This window comes from Puma concolor, chromosome B1, assembly GCF_028749965.1.
Source record: "Puma concolor isolate L17-30 chromosome B1, mPumCon1.1.hap2, whole genome shotgun sequence".
In the NCBI taxonomy this organism is placed as follows: Eukaryota; Metazoa; Chordata; class Mammalia; order Carnivora; family Felidae; genus Puma; species Puma concolor.
Window position 1 is genome coordinate 2,654,443 of NC_141670.1, and position 16,481 is coordinate 2,670,923.

At 43.2% G+C, this 16,481-nt stretch overlaps 1 protein-coding gene across 5 annotated transcripts in view; it reads right to left on the bottom strand.

Moving 5' to 3' along the window:
- Window positions 1-5,267: 5,267 nt before the first annotated feature.
- The window catches only part of CSMD1 (CUB and Sushi multiple domains 1), a 2,044,057-nt gene continuing 2,032,843 nt past the window's right edge, over window positions 5,268-16,481 (bottom strand). For all 5 annotated transcript variants that reach the window (XM_086703086.1, XM_086703088.1, XM_086703085.1 and 2 more), the window contains 2 exons: window positions 12,186-12,318; window positions 5,268-8,661 (listed from right to left, as the gene is read on the bottom strand). In XM_086703086.1, the coding sequence (XP_086559212.1) occupies window positions 8,502-8,661; window positions 12,186-12,318 (293 nt within the window). In that variant the 3' untranslated portion in view covers window positions 5,268-8,501. The remainder of the gene's footprint in view (window positions 8,662-12,185; window positions 12,319-16,481) is intronic.

The following is a 16,481-nucleotide window of genomic DNA, read 5'->3' on the forward strand; positions in this document are numbered from 1 at the left end:
CAACCAACCAACCAAACAAAAAAACCCAGGAAGATTGACTATAACATAAAGTTACTTACATCAATATAAAATATTGCATTAAAATCATTCACCAAGCATATAACAAAATAGAGCACAAACAGCTCCCCCACTAACCTTGCCTTCAAGTGACTCTAAAATATGAGTGTTTCCAATGGCTTCACCAACCACCCACAGCCTGTCTTTATTTACAAAAGGGCACAGGCTTTTCGAACAAAGAGATACTGGTGTTCCCAATGTAGGAAAGAGTTTGGGAAATTGGCCAGAAGGAGAAGTTACGAAATCATCCAGCGTCTCAGAGATAGGAGGAGGTGGGCAAGGGCTCACGCCTCCACCAGCCTAACCGCCATGTCCATTATTTTAACATTTCGAGGGGAAGGCTGTCAACCACCAGTTAAGGCATAAAGTATGATAAAAGTAATGTGGACACACTTGTACAACTTTGTCAGAGTTCACATTTTTTTCTATTTGTTTCAGATTTTTTAAAAAATAAATAAAGACTAATTGTACAGTGAGAGATAAATGATAGATGATTAATGGATTGATGGGTGATTGATAGCAAGATAGGCAATAGATTATATAGATAATAGATAAATAGGTACTACTGTGTACTAGGCCATTAAAAAAATTAATGTTTATTTTATTTTTGCGAGAGAGAGAGAGAGATACAGAGCTTGAGTGGGGAAGGGGCAGAGAGAGGGAGACACAGAATCCGAAGCAGGCTCCAGGCTCTGAGCTGTCAGCATGGAGCCCGATGTGGGGCTTGAACTCACAATCCATGAGATCATGACCCGAGCCAAAGGCAGATGCTGAACCGACTGAGCCACCCAGGGGTCCATATACGAGGCCATATTTTATGCATCTTAAATCTACTTTCACATTTTCCTTTCTTTACAGCCCCATCAGGTAGATATTACTTTTATATCCACCTTCGATGACACTGGTAAATATCTTGCCCAAATTTCCACTGCAGGCAACTCCATGTACCCCCTCAATTCCATTCCTCTGTTCCCTCCCTAGAAGGATCGTTAATCTGAATAGGACATTAATCCATTCCAAGCATTTCTAACAACATCAATATATATGTATATATATATACATATATATATGTGTGTGTGTGTGTGTATATATATATATATATACATATATCCACTTACAACATAGAATATTAATTTGCATGGTTTTTAATCATTTTGGTAAATGGGGTTATAGTGTTCATTTCTTTTGCAGGTTTTCTTTCTTTCTTTCTTCCATCCTTTCTTCCTTTCCTTCTTCCTTCCTTCTTTCCTTTTTCTTTCTTTCTCTCTTTCTTTCTTCTTTCCTTCCTTCCTTTCCTTCTTTCTTTTTATCTTTCTTTCATTCCTTCTTTCTTCCTTCCTCTTTCTTCTCTTTCTTGTTTTCTTTCCTTCCTTCCTTCCTTTTTCTCTTTTCTTTCTTTTACTTTCTTTATTTCTTTTTTCTTTCTTTTCTTTCTTTCTTTCTTTCTTTCTTTCTTTCTTTCTTTCTTTCTTTCTTTCTTTCTTTTTCTTTTCCTTCCTTCCTTCCTTCCTTCCTTCCTTCCTTCCTTCCTTTTTCTTTCTTATTTCTTTCTTTCATTATTTTTATTTAATTTTTTTTTCTTAAGTAGGTTTCAGGCCCAGTGTGGAGCCCAACATGGAGCTTGAACTCACAACTCTGAGATCAGGACCTGAGCTGAGACCGAGTCAGAAGCTTAACCAACTGATCCACCCAGGCATTTTTCTTTAATTTTTTTTTTTCAACGTTTTATTTTTATTTTTGGGACAGAGAGAGACAGAGCATGAACGGGGGAGGGGCAGAGAGAGAGGGAGACACAGAATCGGAAACAGGCTCCAGGCTCTGAGCCATCAGCCCAGAGCCTGACGTGGGGCTCGAACTCACAGAACGCGAGATCGTGACCTGGCTGAAGTCGGATGCTTAACCGACTGCGCCACCCAGGCGCCCCACCAGGCATTTTTCTTTAAATCAAAGGTATGTTCTTGAGACAGGAGCCCCTGGTCCCAGGTGCACACGTATGGGCTTGTGCCTCCCGAGAGGACTGGATGCCTGTTACTGCACCAAAAGCATTCAACTTACCACCCTAGGTATGTAAGGACAGGAAGATGGGCTACAACTAAACACTGAGTAGTGTCAGGTCAGTGACCACGTAAAGACGCATAGGGCACATCCACGTGGCAAGTGTCTGGTACACACAGGTGTGCTGGGCCTGGCCCAGGTCCCCAGGCTGTGAGATGCCCTTCTCGTGCACAGAGAAGAAAGCAATGCATCTTAATACTCTTGGAGTGACTTCTCTCTTTGCTCTCCCGCATTAAGCACTTCCTTTACACATAACCCCGTGGATGAAGCAGTACCAGGGGCCTGAAACAATGGCACCAGCACCTTCCCTAAAAGAAACCTTGGGACAAATTAAAAGCTGCTTTAATAGCCACAAGAGGATAACGTGACGAAATGAGATAAACCAAAAGACGTCTTCTAAGCGGTATCGCAAAGCTACCCTTTCAGCCCCTAACATCTCTTAACGTAAGCATTCGAGACAATGTCTTGTCATCCCTTATGGACCCTGAGCACTGCCCAAAGCTGCTGGTCCCCTCTCTGGTCGGGTTTATGCACATGAGTGTATTAATTCACCTGACGAGACTTGCATGGAATCCGGCCAAGGAAGCTCGTGGAAAGCGTCCCGGCTTCTGAGCAGTTCTGTGAGCCGCTTTACCTCCAGTCCTTCGTTGTTGCATATGTTCAGGGACACCAGGGCTCGGGGGTGGTGGGTCCTGGTTGCAGGGGCTGGATGTGGAGGGGAGCAGCCAGGGGCAGGGGGGCGCTGGGCCCCTGAGAGGCTGTGTCAGGGCACATCACGGACATGCTGTCTCCATCTGTTAAGTGCAATTACACTGATGGGTCCCCTAAACGCAAGTAGAAGTACCAGGTCTGGAAGACTGAAGAAGAAAAGATCAAAAGGTGGGAGGTAGCTGTTTCAGGAGAACAGCCCGGACGCGGCCGTGGGGAAGGATGGGCTCATCTCCTGGGCGGTCAGTGTTCATCCTGCCACACGCATCTCATGTGTCTCCAGGAGGAGAGTGGTTCTGGCTCGCGGACAGATGGAGGGCTGTGGCAGGCATGCTACCGAAACAGATGGTCACGAGGGCACAGGTTCCCAAGGGATAGCCACGTGCTGCCGCCACCAAAAGGGGAGAACCGCCAGACTTCAGAGGCAACGGTGTCTGAGAAGGAGACAGTGCTGTGCGTGGCTGTCCTGGTGCCATTAGTCAGTGGGATGACCCTGTCGTCCTCTGGAAGGAAGCACCTCCACCACGGTGACAAAGTCAGAGCTTCCTGATTATTGCAAAGAGCCGTTGCTTAGAATGGACTGCGTATCCCTATGTTGTGGACATCCCAGGTCATGCTGAGAATGTGTAAAACTCACAGCCCTTCCAGAAAAAGTCTCCAGCAGTGAGCATGAGAGCTGGGGTATACTTGGCTCAGGTTCTGTAGCCACCTGAGGACCTACTCCGTGCAGAACGCTTGCCACATGATAAGTACGCCAGACACTGGAGACAGATTTTGGAGACGACGTAGTAATTCCTAGTCAGTTTTCTTTTTTCTTAATTTTTTTAATGTTTTATTTATTTTTGAGAGAGACAGTGAGAGACAGTACAAGCAGAGGAGAGACAGAGAGAGAGGGAGACACAGAATCTGAAGCAGGATCCAGGCTCTGCTAAGCTGTCAGCACAGAGCCCGATGCAGGGCTTGAACTCGTCAACCTCGAGAGATCATGACCAGAGCCGAAGTCAGCCGTTCAACCGACTGAGCCACCCAGGCGCCCCTCCTAGTCAGTTTTCAAGATGCACAAGTAGAAAAGTCAGCTCAGATTAAAGTTCTCACATGGGGGCGCCTGGGTGCCTCAGTCAGTTAAGCAACAAACTCTTGATATCGGCTCAGATCACAATCTCATGGTTCTGTGAATTTGAGCCCCACATCGGGCTCAGCACTGACTATGGCGAGCCTGCTTGGGATTCTCTCTCTGCCTCTCTCTCTCTCAAAATAAATAAATAAACTTTAAAAAAATTACAAAAAAATAAAGTTCTTGTTTGATTTCAGCGTGTTAGACTGTGTTACAACCACAGGATGACTTCAGGGCTCTTGAATTCCAGTTTAATTTCTTAAAAACTTCTTCAGGGCAGATTATGCGTGAGCAATTCTGGGAGATATTAACACTCATATTGTGGAGTAGTTATACCTCTTGGAATTTTTAACTTGGGGCAATTTTTAACACAGTGAGGACCAAACAGAATCATTTACAATGAAAATGAGAACTTTTTTTTTCATTGCAGAAAAAGAAAATCCTGATGAAGTTAATAATGTAGTTTTAGGGAAAACAAGAAGGTGAGGAGAAAACTGATCTCTACTGTCACCCTGTCTAGCTGTGCATCCTTGGGCAAATTGACCAGCCTCTTGGAACTTCTGTGTCGTCATCTATAACATGAAAATTTACACCAACTTTGCTGTATTCGGAGGACTATCTGAAGTTAGGCAGGTCGTGTGGAAGGAAAAAAGTCTGGTGCATAACAGGCCCCAAAAACACCCGTGGACCCAAAGAGATCCAGAGTCTAAGTGAGATATCAAAACTCTGGTTTCTTAGAAGTCACGGTGGGGCTATTTTTTTTTTTTTATTATTATTGGTTGTTTTTCATTTTGTAATAACTTGACTCCCAGGAAAATTAGTATATCATTCCGTTTAACTGCAGGACGTTCAGCTTGATGGGCCACCGAGGAGTTGTAAAGTGTTGTGTTTTCTCTCAGCTCCAAAATGAGTGGGCCGCAGCTGGCCTTGAATTTTAAAGGCTGAGGGGGGGAAATTTTTGAGCCTTCTTCAAGTGTGATATTTGAAAAGCTTTGTTAAATGAGTCCCTCAAGTCCTTACGTGTCATGTTCCCACACCATAGAGCTCTACAGAAAGAACTCCTCTCACGGGGTTTAGGCAGACCAGGAGAAATACGTCAGCTGCCCCCTGCCACCCTCCGAATCATGCTCACTCACAAGCGTGCTGTTTGTTCATCACGCCCGCGATGCCAACGTCTGGGGGGAAACACTGAGCCCGGTTCTAAGTGCAGTGAGAGCCCCTTACGAACGCTTTCACTCTTTTCCTCCCCTGACACAGACTCCGCGCACCTGTTATGGTGAAATAAATTCGTGCACATACGAGGCTAAAACAAAGTCACACCAAAAACTAGAAATCTAAAATTAAATATTTAATTAGAACTCTGATTTGCTTTAAAGGTAGGTGGCATTGCACAGGCTATATTACACTCTCTTTATAATGTTTTTGACAAAAAAGAAAGATGCTGTTCATTTTAACAGGCCACTTTAATATTAATACATGTGTAATAGGGTCGGAACTGAAAATCAGCTAGGGGTGGTACATTGTACATTATTGGGAAAATTACAGTTCTGTATTTGTAAAAACATTTATTTTTTTTAACAATTTACCTACATTAATCAAAAAATTACAGCATATTTAATAATTTTACAAATTCTTCATAAAAAATATATCTCTGTACAAAAAGGTCGTTTGCACCTACTTCATGTCAGCAGCATGTGGCGAGATGGTAACACGGGGCGGGCAGAGGTGCGATGGGTTTCCTGATCGTGATACCAGCGTTCTGTCCCCCTTTTTTTTTTATAATAGCTTTTTGTTGTTGTTGTTTACAAAATATCTTACAGAAGAAAAAAATTATTGCAGCTAGCCTGAAGAAAGGCAAGATGTGTGATACGAGCAGCAGTTTTAAACAGCTCTGAAGCACATAACCTGTGTTAGCATGGGGTCCTTCCCGCACACGGTTCTGGGCGCTTCCAGAAGGAGTCTTGCAGCCCCACGGCGGAAGGCGCATGTGCAGCCCACCTGCACGCGCGCCTCCACACCTTGCAGGGGATCTGGTTCAATACCGCGCACACACCCTAGGAAGAAACTCGGCGGACTTCTCGCAGGACCATCGCATGTTGTATTTGGGGTTTAATAACATGCTCCAAAGTGGCAACCAAAGGTCGGGTTTACTGTGCACACAAAGGAAAATGATATCTAATATCTGATATGTGGTTGCCGCGTGTATGTATGTCCTGTCGTTTCAGGAATTTGTAACGTCATTGACCGGCAAGCAGGTCAGGGATGGGGGGAGAGAGACATTGATTCAGACTCTGAAGTCAGCATTTTGCACCTAGTTTGAATGACTCAAACTTAGATATATGTACAATATATTTATATGTATATATGTATGTATATATATACACCTAATATATATAGTAACCCTGTTCTCCCCTGCACACAGCGATCCTGGAACTTCCTCACGCTCCCTTTCCGTGCCCGGTCAGTGTGCGTGTTAGGAGCCTGGCTCTGGCTGACCTTGTCTAGTCTAAGGAGAAAAATCCGCGTAAGGGCCCCAGGCTGCAAAGCAAATCTCCAGTCACGTTATCAGGTTGGCCAGAGGAAAAGGTGCTGGGAATTAAGCGTGATACTAAGGAATTCGTCATTTGGAGTTCAAAAGGCAAAGAAGCAACTAGAAGAGGTCAGTTATGTCCTCCTAACAGCATAGGACCCTTCAAACGAGCAACGCGACAGTGGGCACCAAGGATCAAATATCCGCTAAAGCGTTCAAATCAAAACACATGACATGAAAGAATGAACTATTATCCTGACAGGTTTTTGTGTCTTTTTTTTTCCTTTTTTTTTTTTTTTTTTTTTTCACTTTTGAAGCCCTGCATTTAAACATGCAACAGAGACACCACTATATCGGCCTTAAAGCTAGGTGTGAATACGCCCACAACAACAGGAATGAAACGCTCTACAGACGCTGCTCTGGAATGTGAGAAGGGAGACGTTTTCCATATGGGGGGTACGTACTTAAAATGCAAATAACAAAATAAGCACTGCCTTTTCAAAACGCTTTTAGCCAACAGTTATAAATAAAAATAAACTCGGTCTTCACTGTGGTTTTGTGACATCACCATCTCATTGCCATGTCTTCTATTTCATCCTTTGATGTTTTTATCCGCACTGGGGACCACACCCATTTCCTTCCTACCATCATTCAGAATTTAATGTATGAGAAATTTTAAACGTGAAAAATCCAGTTGTCTTTGCATCTGGAACTAGCACGAAACGAAGGACACAGTGATGTGTAAAATGTGTCACCGGGAAAGAGGAGCGTGTGTAATGTTTCCTGGCCTCTGGAGGGACATCTGATGCTCTGCTCCCGGACGGTTCCCACTGAGTTCAAGGGGCGACTGCACAGCACTGTCCTTCAATGCCACGGCGGAGAGTGGCGGTGCTCTGGAAGAACAAACTGTGATGCGGAGGGAAGACTACAGTGAGCCAAGCCTCACAAGCTCATGAGCTATCTAAAATAAATTACTACTGACATTCTCCACGGCAAAGAGAAGCTCAGCAGCCCCCTGGCCACGCAATACAGCAGTACTGGCGGTCACGGGTGCTGCTAAAGGGAACAGAGTGTGCGGCAACTGCAAAGCCCTCTGGTGTTTCCCCCCTCTCTCGACATCGTCAATGACTTCAACACACATATGCAGCTAAAAGAAGCAATGATAAAATAAATCTCTTCAACACCACGTTTCCCTTTAAAACCTGTGCCATATCTGGGGATGTTTTCTTTTGCTAAGATGCCAACTGAACGGATGGATGGTGGATGTTTCGCTGGACAGCATGAGAAGATGCTTATATACAATGGATAGTGTGTATAAACCCTGTGTAAATAGTTTATTTTTTTTATCAGAATCTTACTCAGTCATTCATAACACACTAGTGCAAAAAATTGTGCATCAAAAATTCTGCAATAGAACGGCTGACTGGGAAATTTGCAAATGGCCCTAGGAATGGACACCGAGGGGAGCCGTGAGTCCTCAAAGCTTGTCAGGTCTCAGGAAGGACAGAGTGAAGCGTTTGTAGGTGTGTGCATCTCTACCAGAAAGGTTTCTTCAAGAGAGCTCTGTTGTTGTTGTTGTTGTTGTTTTTCAGAGTATTCATATTTATGGGGGTTAAAAAAACAAAACAACATATTGTGGTGCTATCATTTTATCACCGCACCCAGGGGATGTATCCACGTGCCCAGAAGATTGCATTGAAAGGCATCCCAGCCACACAGAAATACGAAAGTCTGAGGCATTAAGTACAAAGTATTGGCGTGACTCGGCAGTCTTCCTTGAGTGTGCCTTGATCCCGAGCAGATGAAGCCAGGCATGGAGAATCCACGTTCAGAATGCAGGTCTCTGTGTCACCCGATCCTCAGGAGACTCTGGCGCACGTGACTGGAGATTCCCGCCGCACGGACGCCAGCAGAAGATGTGAAAGATCACCGCAGCAAAGCCAAGACTAGAAGGGAGAGTGGTATATGGCACCAAAGGAGTTACTGCTTGTCCAACAGAGGTATGGCTATGAATCAGTCCTAATGGGGCACTGAGGGCTATACCACTGTGCACACTGTGTTCAGAGTTGTGTCAAAGCGCACAGCCTTTGCCTCTGTGGGTTTTAAGTTTGTATCATACATAGGGTTTTCAAATGAAGCTTGTCCATTGCTGTTTTCGTGTCCGGCATAGCCATTGTATTGAACTTTTGGTCTCGTTCTAGAGGGGAAAGAAGGAACAGACCGTTAGTGCCCAGATTTCAAGAAAAGAGGCACAGCGGCTGGGGCCTGAGTACAAGACGTCACACCCGACTCAGCAGGGAAACACACACACACACGGCTGTGGGGAAGGGTGCGCGTCGCCACGCTCGCAGACCTTTCTCTTTTTTAGAATTGGTTGTTGGGATTACAGAGACGGTTAAAAAAAAATGGAAGCTGTTTCTAAAATCAAAGAGTTAGCTGCCATTTACAAATATTCTTTGCAACATGGGAAACTCATCAATGCCGGGGTCCGAGTTTGGTTTAGACATTTGTCATTTGTAAGTTGTTATGACCCTGAGAAAGTCACTGTTCAGTCACTCTCTAAAACGTAAGATGCTGAATCAAGATGTCAACCCTTTAGGACCGTTCAGATCAATCGAAAATAGGAACATAAACTTCAGTTCACTGCTATTATAATGTTCACCAAATACTAGCTATTCTTGTAATATAATATAACCAGTGACTAAGTTATGGAAAAGACATTCAACTGTTTGTCAAACTACTGGTTACAGGTTCTAATTAAAGAAACCCCCTGTGTATGATCTAACTTTAGAGAATTTAAAGTAATTTTAGATGTAAAAGACTTAAAGCTGTCTAGTCTGTTCCCCCATGGTTTTTTTTTCCCAGAGAAATTATATAAGGCAAATACATCAGGTGGTAAAAACCCAACTTTAATGTCAACAACCACACTAGCAAAAACATTATTGATGCTTCTGTTTTAGTGACTTAGCTAGTAAATTTTCTTAACTTACGTTACGTTACGTTCATTGAGAAAAAAAGAGAATTCTGAGCGTGTACGTTTCACAGAATGAGGTTCCTGTCAACTGCCCCAGGAGTTGGAGAGGTCTTTGACATTGAACTTGAAAATGCTCCAGTAGCAAAATGGAATAAACTAATGCAGCCAAACGTTAATGAAGTTAAAAGCTGGCTAAATCCCCCGTGTAGTCTCCCCGGTCAGGGGTCACCACCATTCCCAAATTGCCGGGGAAACCCCACAGAGTTGGATGGGACCCGAGGACTGCAGAGAATGAAGCGTGTGGGAGTCCTGTGTCAGGAGCCCTGGCTCTGACGGAGGAAACACTTCCAAGTGTAATGAGAGCAAGTCAGAAATGAGCAGGAATAAGGTTTTAACTCGAGAAACGTGGAGCCAGCTGCTTAAGGAACTTTTACATCTGTAGAGGGTAAGAAGCCAGTGGAGAGAAAACGCATAGCTTGGTGCGTTCCCTGGGTACATGGCAATAACTCCAAGGAAAATGAACTTACGACGTGCCTGGGGGACCGGGCGTGGCTTGGTTGCTCCCGCAGAAACCCCCCAATTCTGAGAACTATAAGCAGTCACACTGGCTTAATGGCTCATGAGAGCCATGAGATTAGACAACCTTCTGTCACGTTCTAGACACAGCGCGGCCTCTCGGATGACAAGCATGATGGGCGACATTGTGCGAGAGCCACACCGAGATTAAATCCCACCAGCCTACAAGCGTGGGAATGAAGGAAGGGGTCAAATTCACAAAAGGACCAAATGGTGTCTCCCTCCCCACTGCTTCTGTGGTCTGTGATCTACCCTCACGCATTTCCTGTGCTGACGCACCAAATACTGAAACACAGGACGTTGTGGTAGGGAAGCTTCTAGGGTTGAAAGACTACAGCTGTGATATATACTGAATATTCTCCCCAATGTTATGTCATCTTAAAATTAAGATATAACCAAAAGTGCTGAATTGTGTAGGGCTGTCTTTTGAAAGGATCAGAGACGCGCCGGAGGGAGCTGTCTCTGAGACATACAAAGGTCGGCCTTGCTGGGAGCTGCGTCAATGAGACGCTCACTGGCAGGTGGGGATGCCGTCCGACTCCTGCACGTGGGTCCCCCCGTAGGGGGGGCTTCCAGAGACCCCCCTACAGACAGGGAAATGTCAATAGGTGGGGTAAAAGAACTTTAATGAACTGCATGTTAACCTTGGGGTTAACATGAATGCCAAAAAAATTTTAAAAAAACAAAAAACAAAAATGAATTTGTAGGAATTACAAATTCCTACTGTATGTGTATCTATAAGGGTATTATGTTTCCTAGAGAACCTTGCGAAAGAAGATGTACTTTTAATTTACAGAATTAATTTAATTTAAGAATAGAAGCACTTCTCAGGATGGTGTTTTATTGGATAAAGTGGCGGGATATCTTTTCTTACATTTACTACATTTTCAACTAGCCCCAAGGAGAAATTTGAAGATAAGGCTCACCAGACTTATATGCAGAGAATACTGTTTTCTCCATAATAATAATAATAACAATTATTAATAATTATATAATAATATTAGTTATTTAATTATATAATTATATGTCAATATATATTAAAACTTACTAATATAATAATAGTAATTATTATTATTAATACAGATGTGTCAATCTTTAATTCTGTAAGTACCTTCTGAGATTCCTTTTACTGAATTATATTTTTAAAATAAGTACATTCCAACTAGAGGAAAAGTGTACACATGCACGTGATCACATAGCAATATAATTTTGAAGTGACATTCCTACTCTTTTATGTATTTTTGCAAAGCATAAGAAAGCACATATTTGAAGCTATGCTGTGAGACATTAAAAAAAATCCTACACCACATTTTCCTTTTTTTTTAAACCAGGATTAAACAGAAATATCTGTATCACATAAATGAACATAGACCACATTTAACATACCTTAATATCTTAGAGAATCATGGTTTTTTTTTTCTATTTTTCTTTTGTTTTCTTAGTTTCTTGTTATTATATATAGGGAATACCACTATTCTAAGTAGTATTTTAGAACAGTTTGGCATATGCCATGTTCATCCAGGTAATATATTATCCAGAGAAAGACAACATGTATAAGGACTTATAATTCCTCCACAGCTTTTTTTTTTGTTGGGGGGGGGGGGCAGGGATCCACATTAACTCCAAGGAAAGGATCTACTTCACTAAAGTTGTTTTTCTGCAATTTTGACCTGTTTCAGTTAGCAGGGATATGCAAATTAATAGATATTCAGAACACTTTTTCAAGCGATGGAACATGTGATATCTCTTACTACATAGTGAGAGCTCAAAGAAAGGAATAAACCCACAATTTCTAGATCGCAGATTCATGGAGCTGAAAGAACTCAGAGACCATTCTGTTCAATCTTCTTCTGGAAGGTGGAAATGCTGTCTCAGTGTTCCCGACAACCGTCCACCGATCTTAAAAGTAGAAATGTAATCCTTTATTGTGTCTTTGAGTGGACTACGAAACACAGCATGTCACTTCTTCATCCATCTATTTATTCTCCTAAAGTTCATTACTCGAAGTCGCCCTGCTGAAAAAGTATGGCGGACAACGCAAAGCAAAGCCTTGCCATGTGGGCATCGTTAACGTCAGAGAGAGAACCGTGGAGCTGTGGGGAGCGTGTGACCGGGGGCAGTGCGCATTCCCCAGACCAGGGCCTCGCAAGCACGCCGGCGTTTTACGGTACCTGTGTTTGTAGAGGTAAAACGCAAATCCGGACAAAATCAGAGCGAAGAACGGAACGAGAATCGCAGCTGCGACCGAGCCGCTGCTAGTGCCGTGGTAATGATTTGAAGGCTCTTGGTCCGAGTTTAAGGGATCTGGAGAACAAAACGAATAATTAGTTTGCAGGTCCCGCGTTCATACTGGAAGATAAGCCTCTGGCAACTTTTATGAACGGGGCCCGAGCCTCCAAGGAGTTGAATTCCATCGATAGACGGACAGTCTTGTTGAAAGATTTTAACGTCTGTTAACGATCAAGTTACAAAAAATGAATTATTCCTTAATGGCCTTCAAGAAAACCATGAAAAAAATTTCACGTGTCAAATGTGAGAAAGGCGAAAGGGGCACCATACATTGTGACTTTGACTTTCGGTCAGATACATTTGCATTGAAACTGAAACTGAAAGCATCCATATGGTTTTGTCTATGCATGTGGACGTATCTATGGGTACCATTGGCTGTTATATCCTTTCCTAAGACACAGACTCCAGCGAAACGGTAGCTGATGAAATTACCTAAATATTCCAGGGGTCTATATAAATGACATTACATTCTCCGTATGCAAATATATTGGTGTAACCTCTTTCATTTTAGGTACATTGCAGAATTCGTTAGGGTTTAAGAATGCTCAACAAAAGGATATAGCTCAATGTCATCATGCCAGTTTCCATGAGGACACGGAAGGATGATAAAACGTGATCTCTGTCCATCGGAAGGGAAGGCGGATGTAAACATCTCAAATGTCATGAAAGTGACGTAACTATGAATTTATAATCCACGTGTACAGAGTGTCAAATAGATGCACGGCCAAGACAGAGATGCAAACGATGAAAACTCAAATTAGAAAACACTTCTCAAGCGATTCCTTCCAGATAAGAAAGTTTGATCTAGGGGCGCCTGGGTGGCTCAGTCAGTTAAGCGTCCGACTTCGGCTCAGGTCATCATCTCACGGTCCGTGAGTTTGAGCCCTGCGTCGGGCTCTGTGCTGACGGCTCAGAGCCTGGAGCCTGTTTCCGATTCTGTGTCTCCCTCTCTCTCTGACCCTCCCCCGTTCATGCTCTGTCTCTCTCTGTCTCAAAAATCAATAAATGTTAAAAAAAAAAAAAAAAAGTTTGATCTAAACTGTTTACCCATAACACAAAATTTGAAATGTATTTGGCTTAATCGCTTGAGCTCACTCAATGCACGTGTGTGAGGGATTATGACTGGGGTCATCTGGATATAGCAGAATTGTGAAAAATAAGCTGACCTGCTTTTAGAAGTGTAGTACCAGAATTTACGGAATGTTGAATACAAGAGAGGTTTTGTTTCATTTTCTTTCACAAACCATGAATGTAAGCAAACAATCGAATATATTCAAATAGCTTTTCAAACAAAAAATCCTCTTTTCACATTAAAACCATGGCAAGAATTCGACTTGTCGTCGCATCCGCAGATGCCGCATTGCACTATTCCTTACCATCCTAAGTTCTAACGTGAACATATTTGATAATTGATGTTCGCTCTTGTAACTTGACCATATTTCTTTGAGATCCTTCCTCATCAGCACACATGGATCAGGTAATTTTTCACTTTCAGAGGCATCCACAGCCCCCACGCGAGGGGGAAATGCCAGATACGTGTCCTCTCTAAACTCACGCCCCATTGGATGCCCCCACCCTGGGCAGTGAACTGGGGTGACCGACGCACAGCACCGAGGTGGCTCGGAAGCCATCCCACGGCTGTGGCGGCTGGGGAGCCTCGAGGACAATGCTGAGTGTCCCCGGTGGTGGGTCCAGCAGCAGTGGTGCAGCAGTAACAGCCAGCGCCCAGGGTGACAATGTCCCGTACAGGGCGCCGAGGCAGCCCGCTCAGATGGCACCCACTCCACAGACTTGCGGTGACACTGAAAGGTCAGGACACCTCCCTGCCTCAACAGTGCACACGGCACACGGCCACAAGTCCAGCAGGACCTGTGTGTACTAGGACAGGAGTTGCACTGTGCCAAGGGAGCTCGTCGGCTAGACTTCCTCTTGAACCCCCAGTGCCTACGAGAGAACTGAGGACACAGTAGTGGCTCAATACGTGCGTGTCAAGTGAAAGACGGTGCTGCCATGTGGTACTTCAGCATCTATCAGTTTCCATGAAGTTACCACACCTCATTCTCCAGCTTTCTGTAGTTCTGTGAATCTAATGAATTTGTGTTCTGCTTAAATTAACCGAAGTTACTTTCTTGTTATCCACAGACAAGACTGTCTACGTTTGAACATAATAGGCATCGGACTTCTCATCAATAAAATCGTGGAAAATCAACCTGCCGCAAGAGACTGCCCATCGTAACACAGAGTAACATAAAAGAAGGTCTTTGGGAGCTTCTCAATGATCACGCCTTCAGGGGCTCCTGGCGAGTTTCATGTATTTACTCTCGTTTCGAAGATTTAAAGGGTAATACATGCACATGATAGTCATTAAAATGGCACAAAAGATACACAAATAATATAATGTTCTTCCAGCAATGGACTATTAATATATACGTTTGTTTCCCTTTCATACTTTTCTAAAAACATGGGAATACGATATACATTTTTTGTGTTTGGCTTTTTCAACTTAACCATCCATCTTTGAAATTTTTCCATCAGCACACATGAATTAGATTTATTTTTTTTTAGGTGTATAGTATACTATTAATTGGATATGCCAGAAATTTTTCAGCCAGTCTACCTTTGAAGGACATTTAGGCCATTTCTAGTATTTTTCTAATGTCGCAATGAAATCTTTTTTCTGTAGCTACCCAGCAGCAGGAGTCTAAACATACAGGATAAATTCTATGAAGCAGAATCATTGCCTAACAGAATTTGTAACTTTTCGCGTGGCTAAATCTTACCAGATTGTCCTCCAAAGTGGTGCTCTGATTTCATTTCAACCATTATTTCATGAGGAGTGCTACAAAACACTTGGGCAATTGTGTGGTATCCAACCGCTAGCCTCTTCCCCTCCCCTGCCCTCCCCTCCCATTGGCCCTCCTCCTTCATACTATCTCTACTCTTGCTGCTCTGACAAATCATTTGTTCCTCATTCACATATCTTTGCTTAAGAACGAGGGCAAGGATCTCTTCACATGGAATAAGCTAGCCATTCAATTTTTTAAAAGATCACTATTGAAAGAACTTCATACACTAGAGTACCCACCCAAAGTACATCTAAATCTATCGATAGACAAAGATCGTATATATATATATGTGTGTGTGTGCGTACATGATATACATATATGTGTACACACACACACAATGGGATATTACTCAAAAATAAAAAAAAATAAAAAAAAAGAATGAGGTCTTGTCATTTGTGACAACGTGGATGGACCTGGATAGTATGATGCTGAGTGAAATAAGTCAGACAGAGAAAGACAAGTACCATAGCTTTCACTCATATGTGGACTATAAAAATAAACAAAAAACAAACAGACCCTTGAACTGAGAACAAACTCATGGTTGCCAGAAGGAGGGTGGATGGGGGGTGGGTGAAATGAAGATAAAGGGGATGAAGAGGCACGAATTTCCAGTTATCAAGTAAGTCACAGAGATGAAAGGTACAGCTTAAGATATACTATGAACAATAATGAAATAACGTCGTATGGTTGGCAGATGGTGGGCGCACTTATCGTGGTGGCCCCTGAGCAAGGAATGGGCTTGTGGAAACACTGTGTCCTACACCTGAAACTGACATAACGTTGCATGTCAATTTCAATAACAAATAAAACATAAATAAAAGTAATGAAAACAAAAAAATAATAATAATACAGCAAAGGTACAGTCCACAGTCTTTTAGTATGTGCACATGGTGTCATAATCATCGTTACGATTTAAGAACACTGCTGTCTTCCCTAAAGGAAACCCAGCATCCTCACCCTCCGACCTCTAGCTCCAGGCGACCACTGATCTGTTGTCTGTGTCTTCAATCTGCCTATTCTGGATGGTTTGTTTGTTTGTTTATTTATTTAAAATTTTTAATGTTTATTTACCTTTGAGACAGAGACAGAGTGTGAGCTGGGGAGGGGCAGAGAGAGAGGGAGACACAGAGTCAGAAGCTCCAGGCTCTGAGCTGCCAGCATAGAGCCCATCGCGGGGCTCCAACTCACGAGCTGTGAGATCATGACCTGAGCCGACGTCGGCCGCCCGACCGACTGAGCCACCCAGGCATCCCTGGGTGTAATCCTATGATGTGTATTTTGTGTGTGTGTGCATGGCTCCTCCTCCTAAGTATAATGTCTTCAAGACAACAT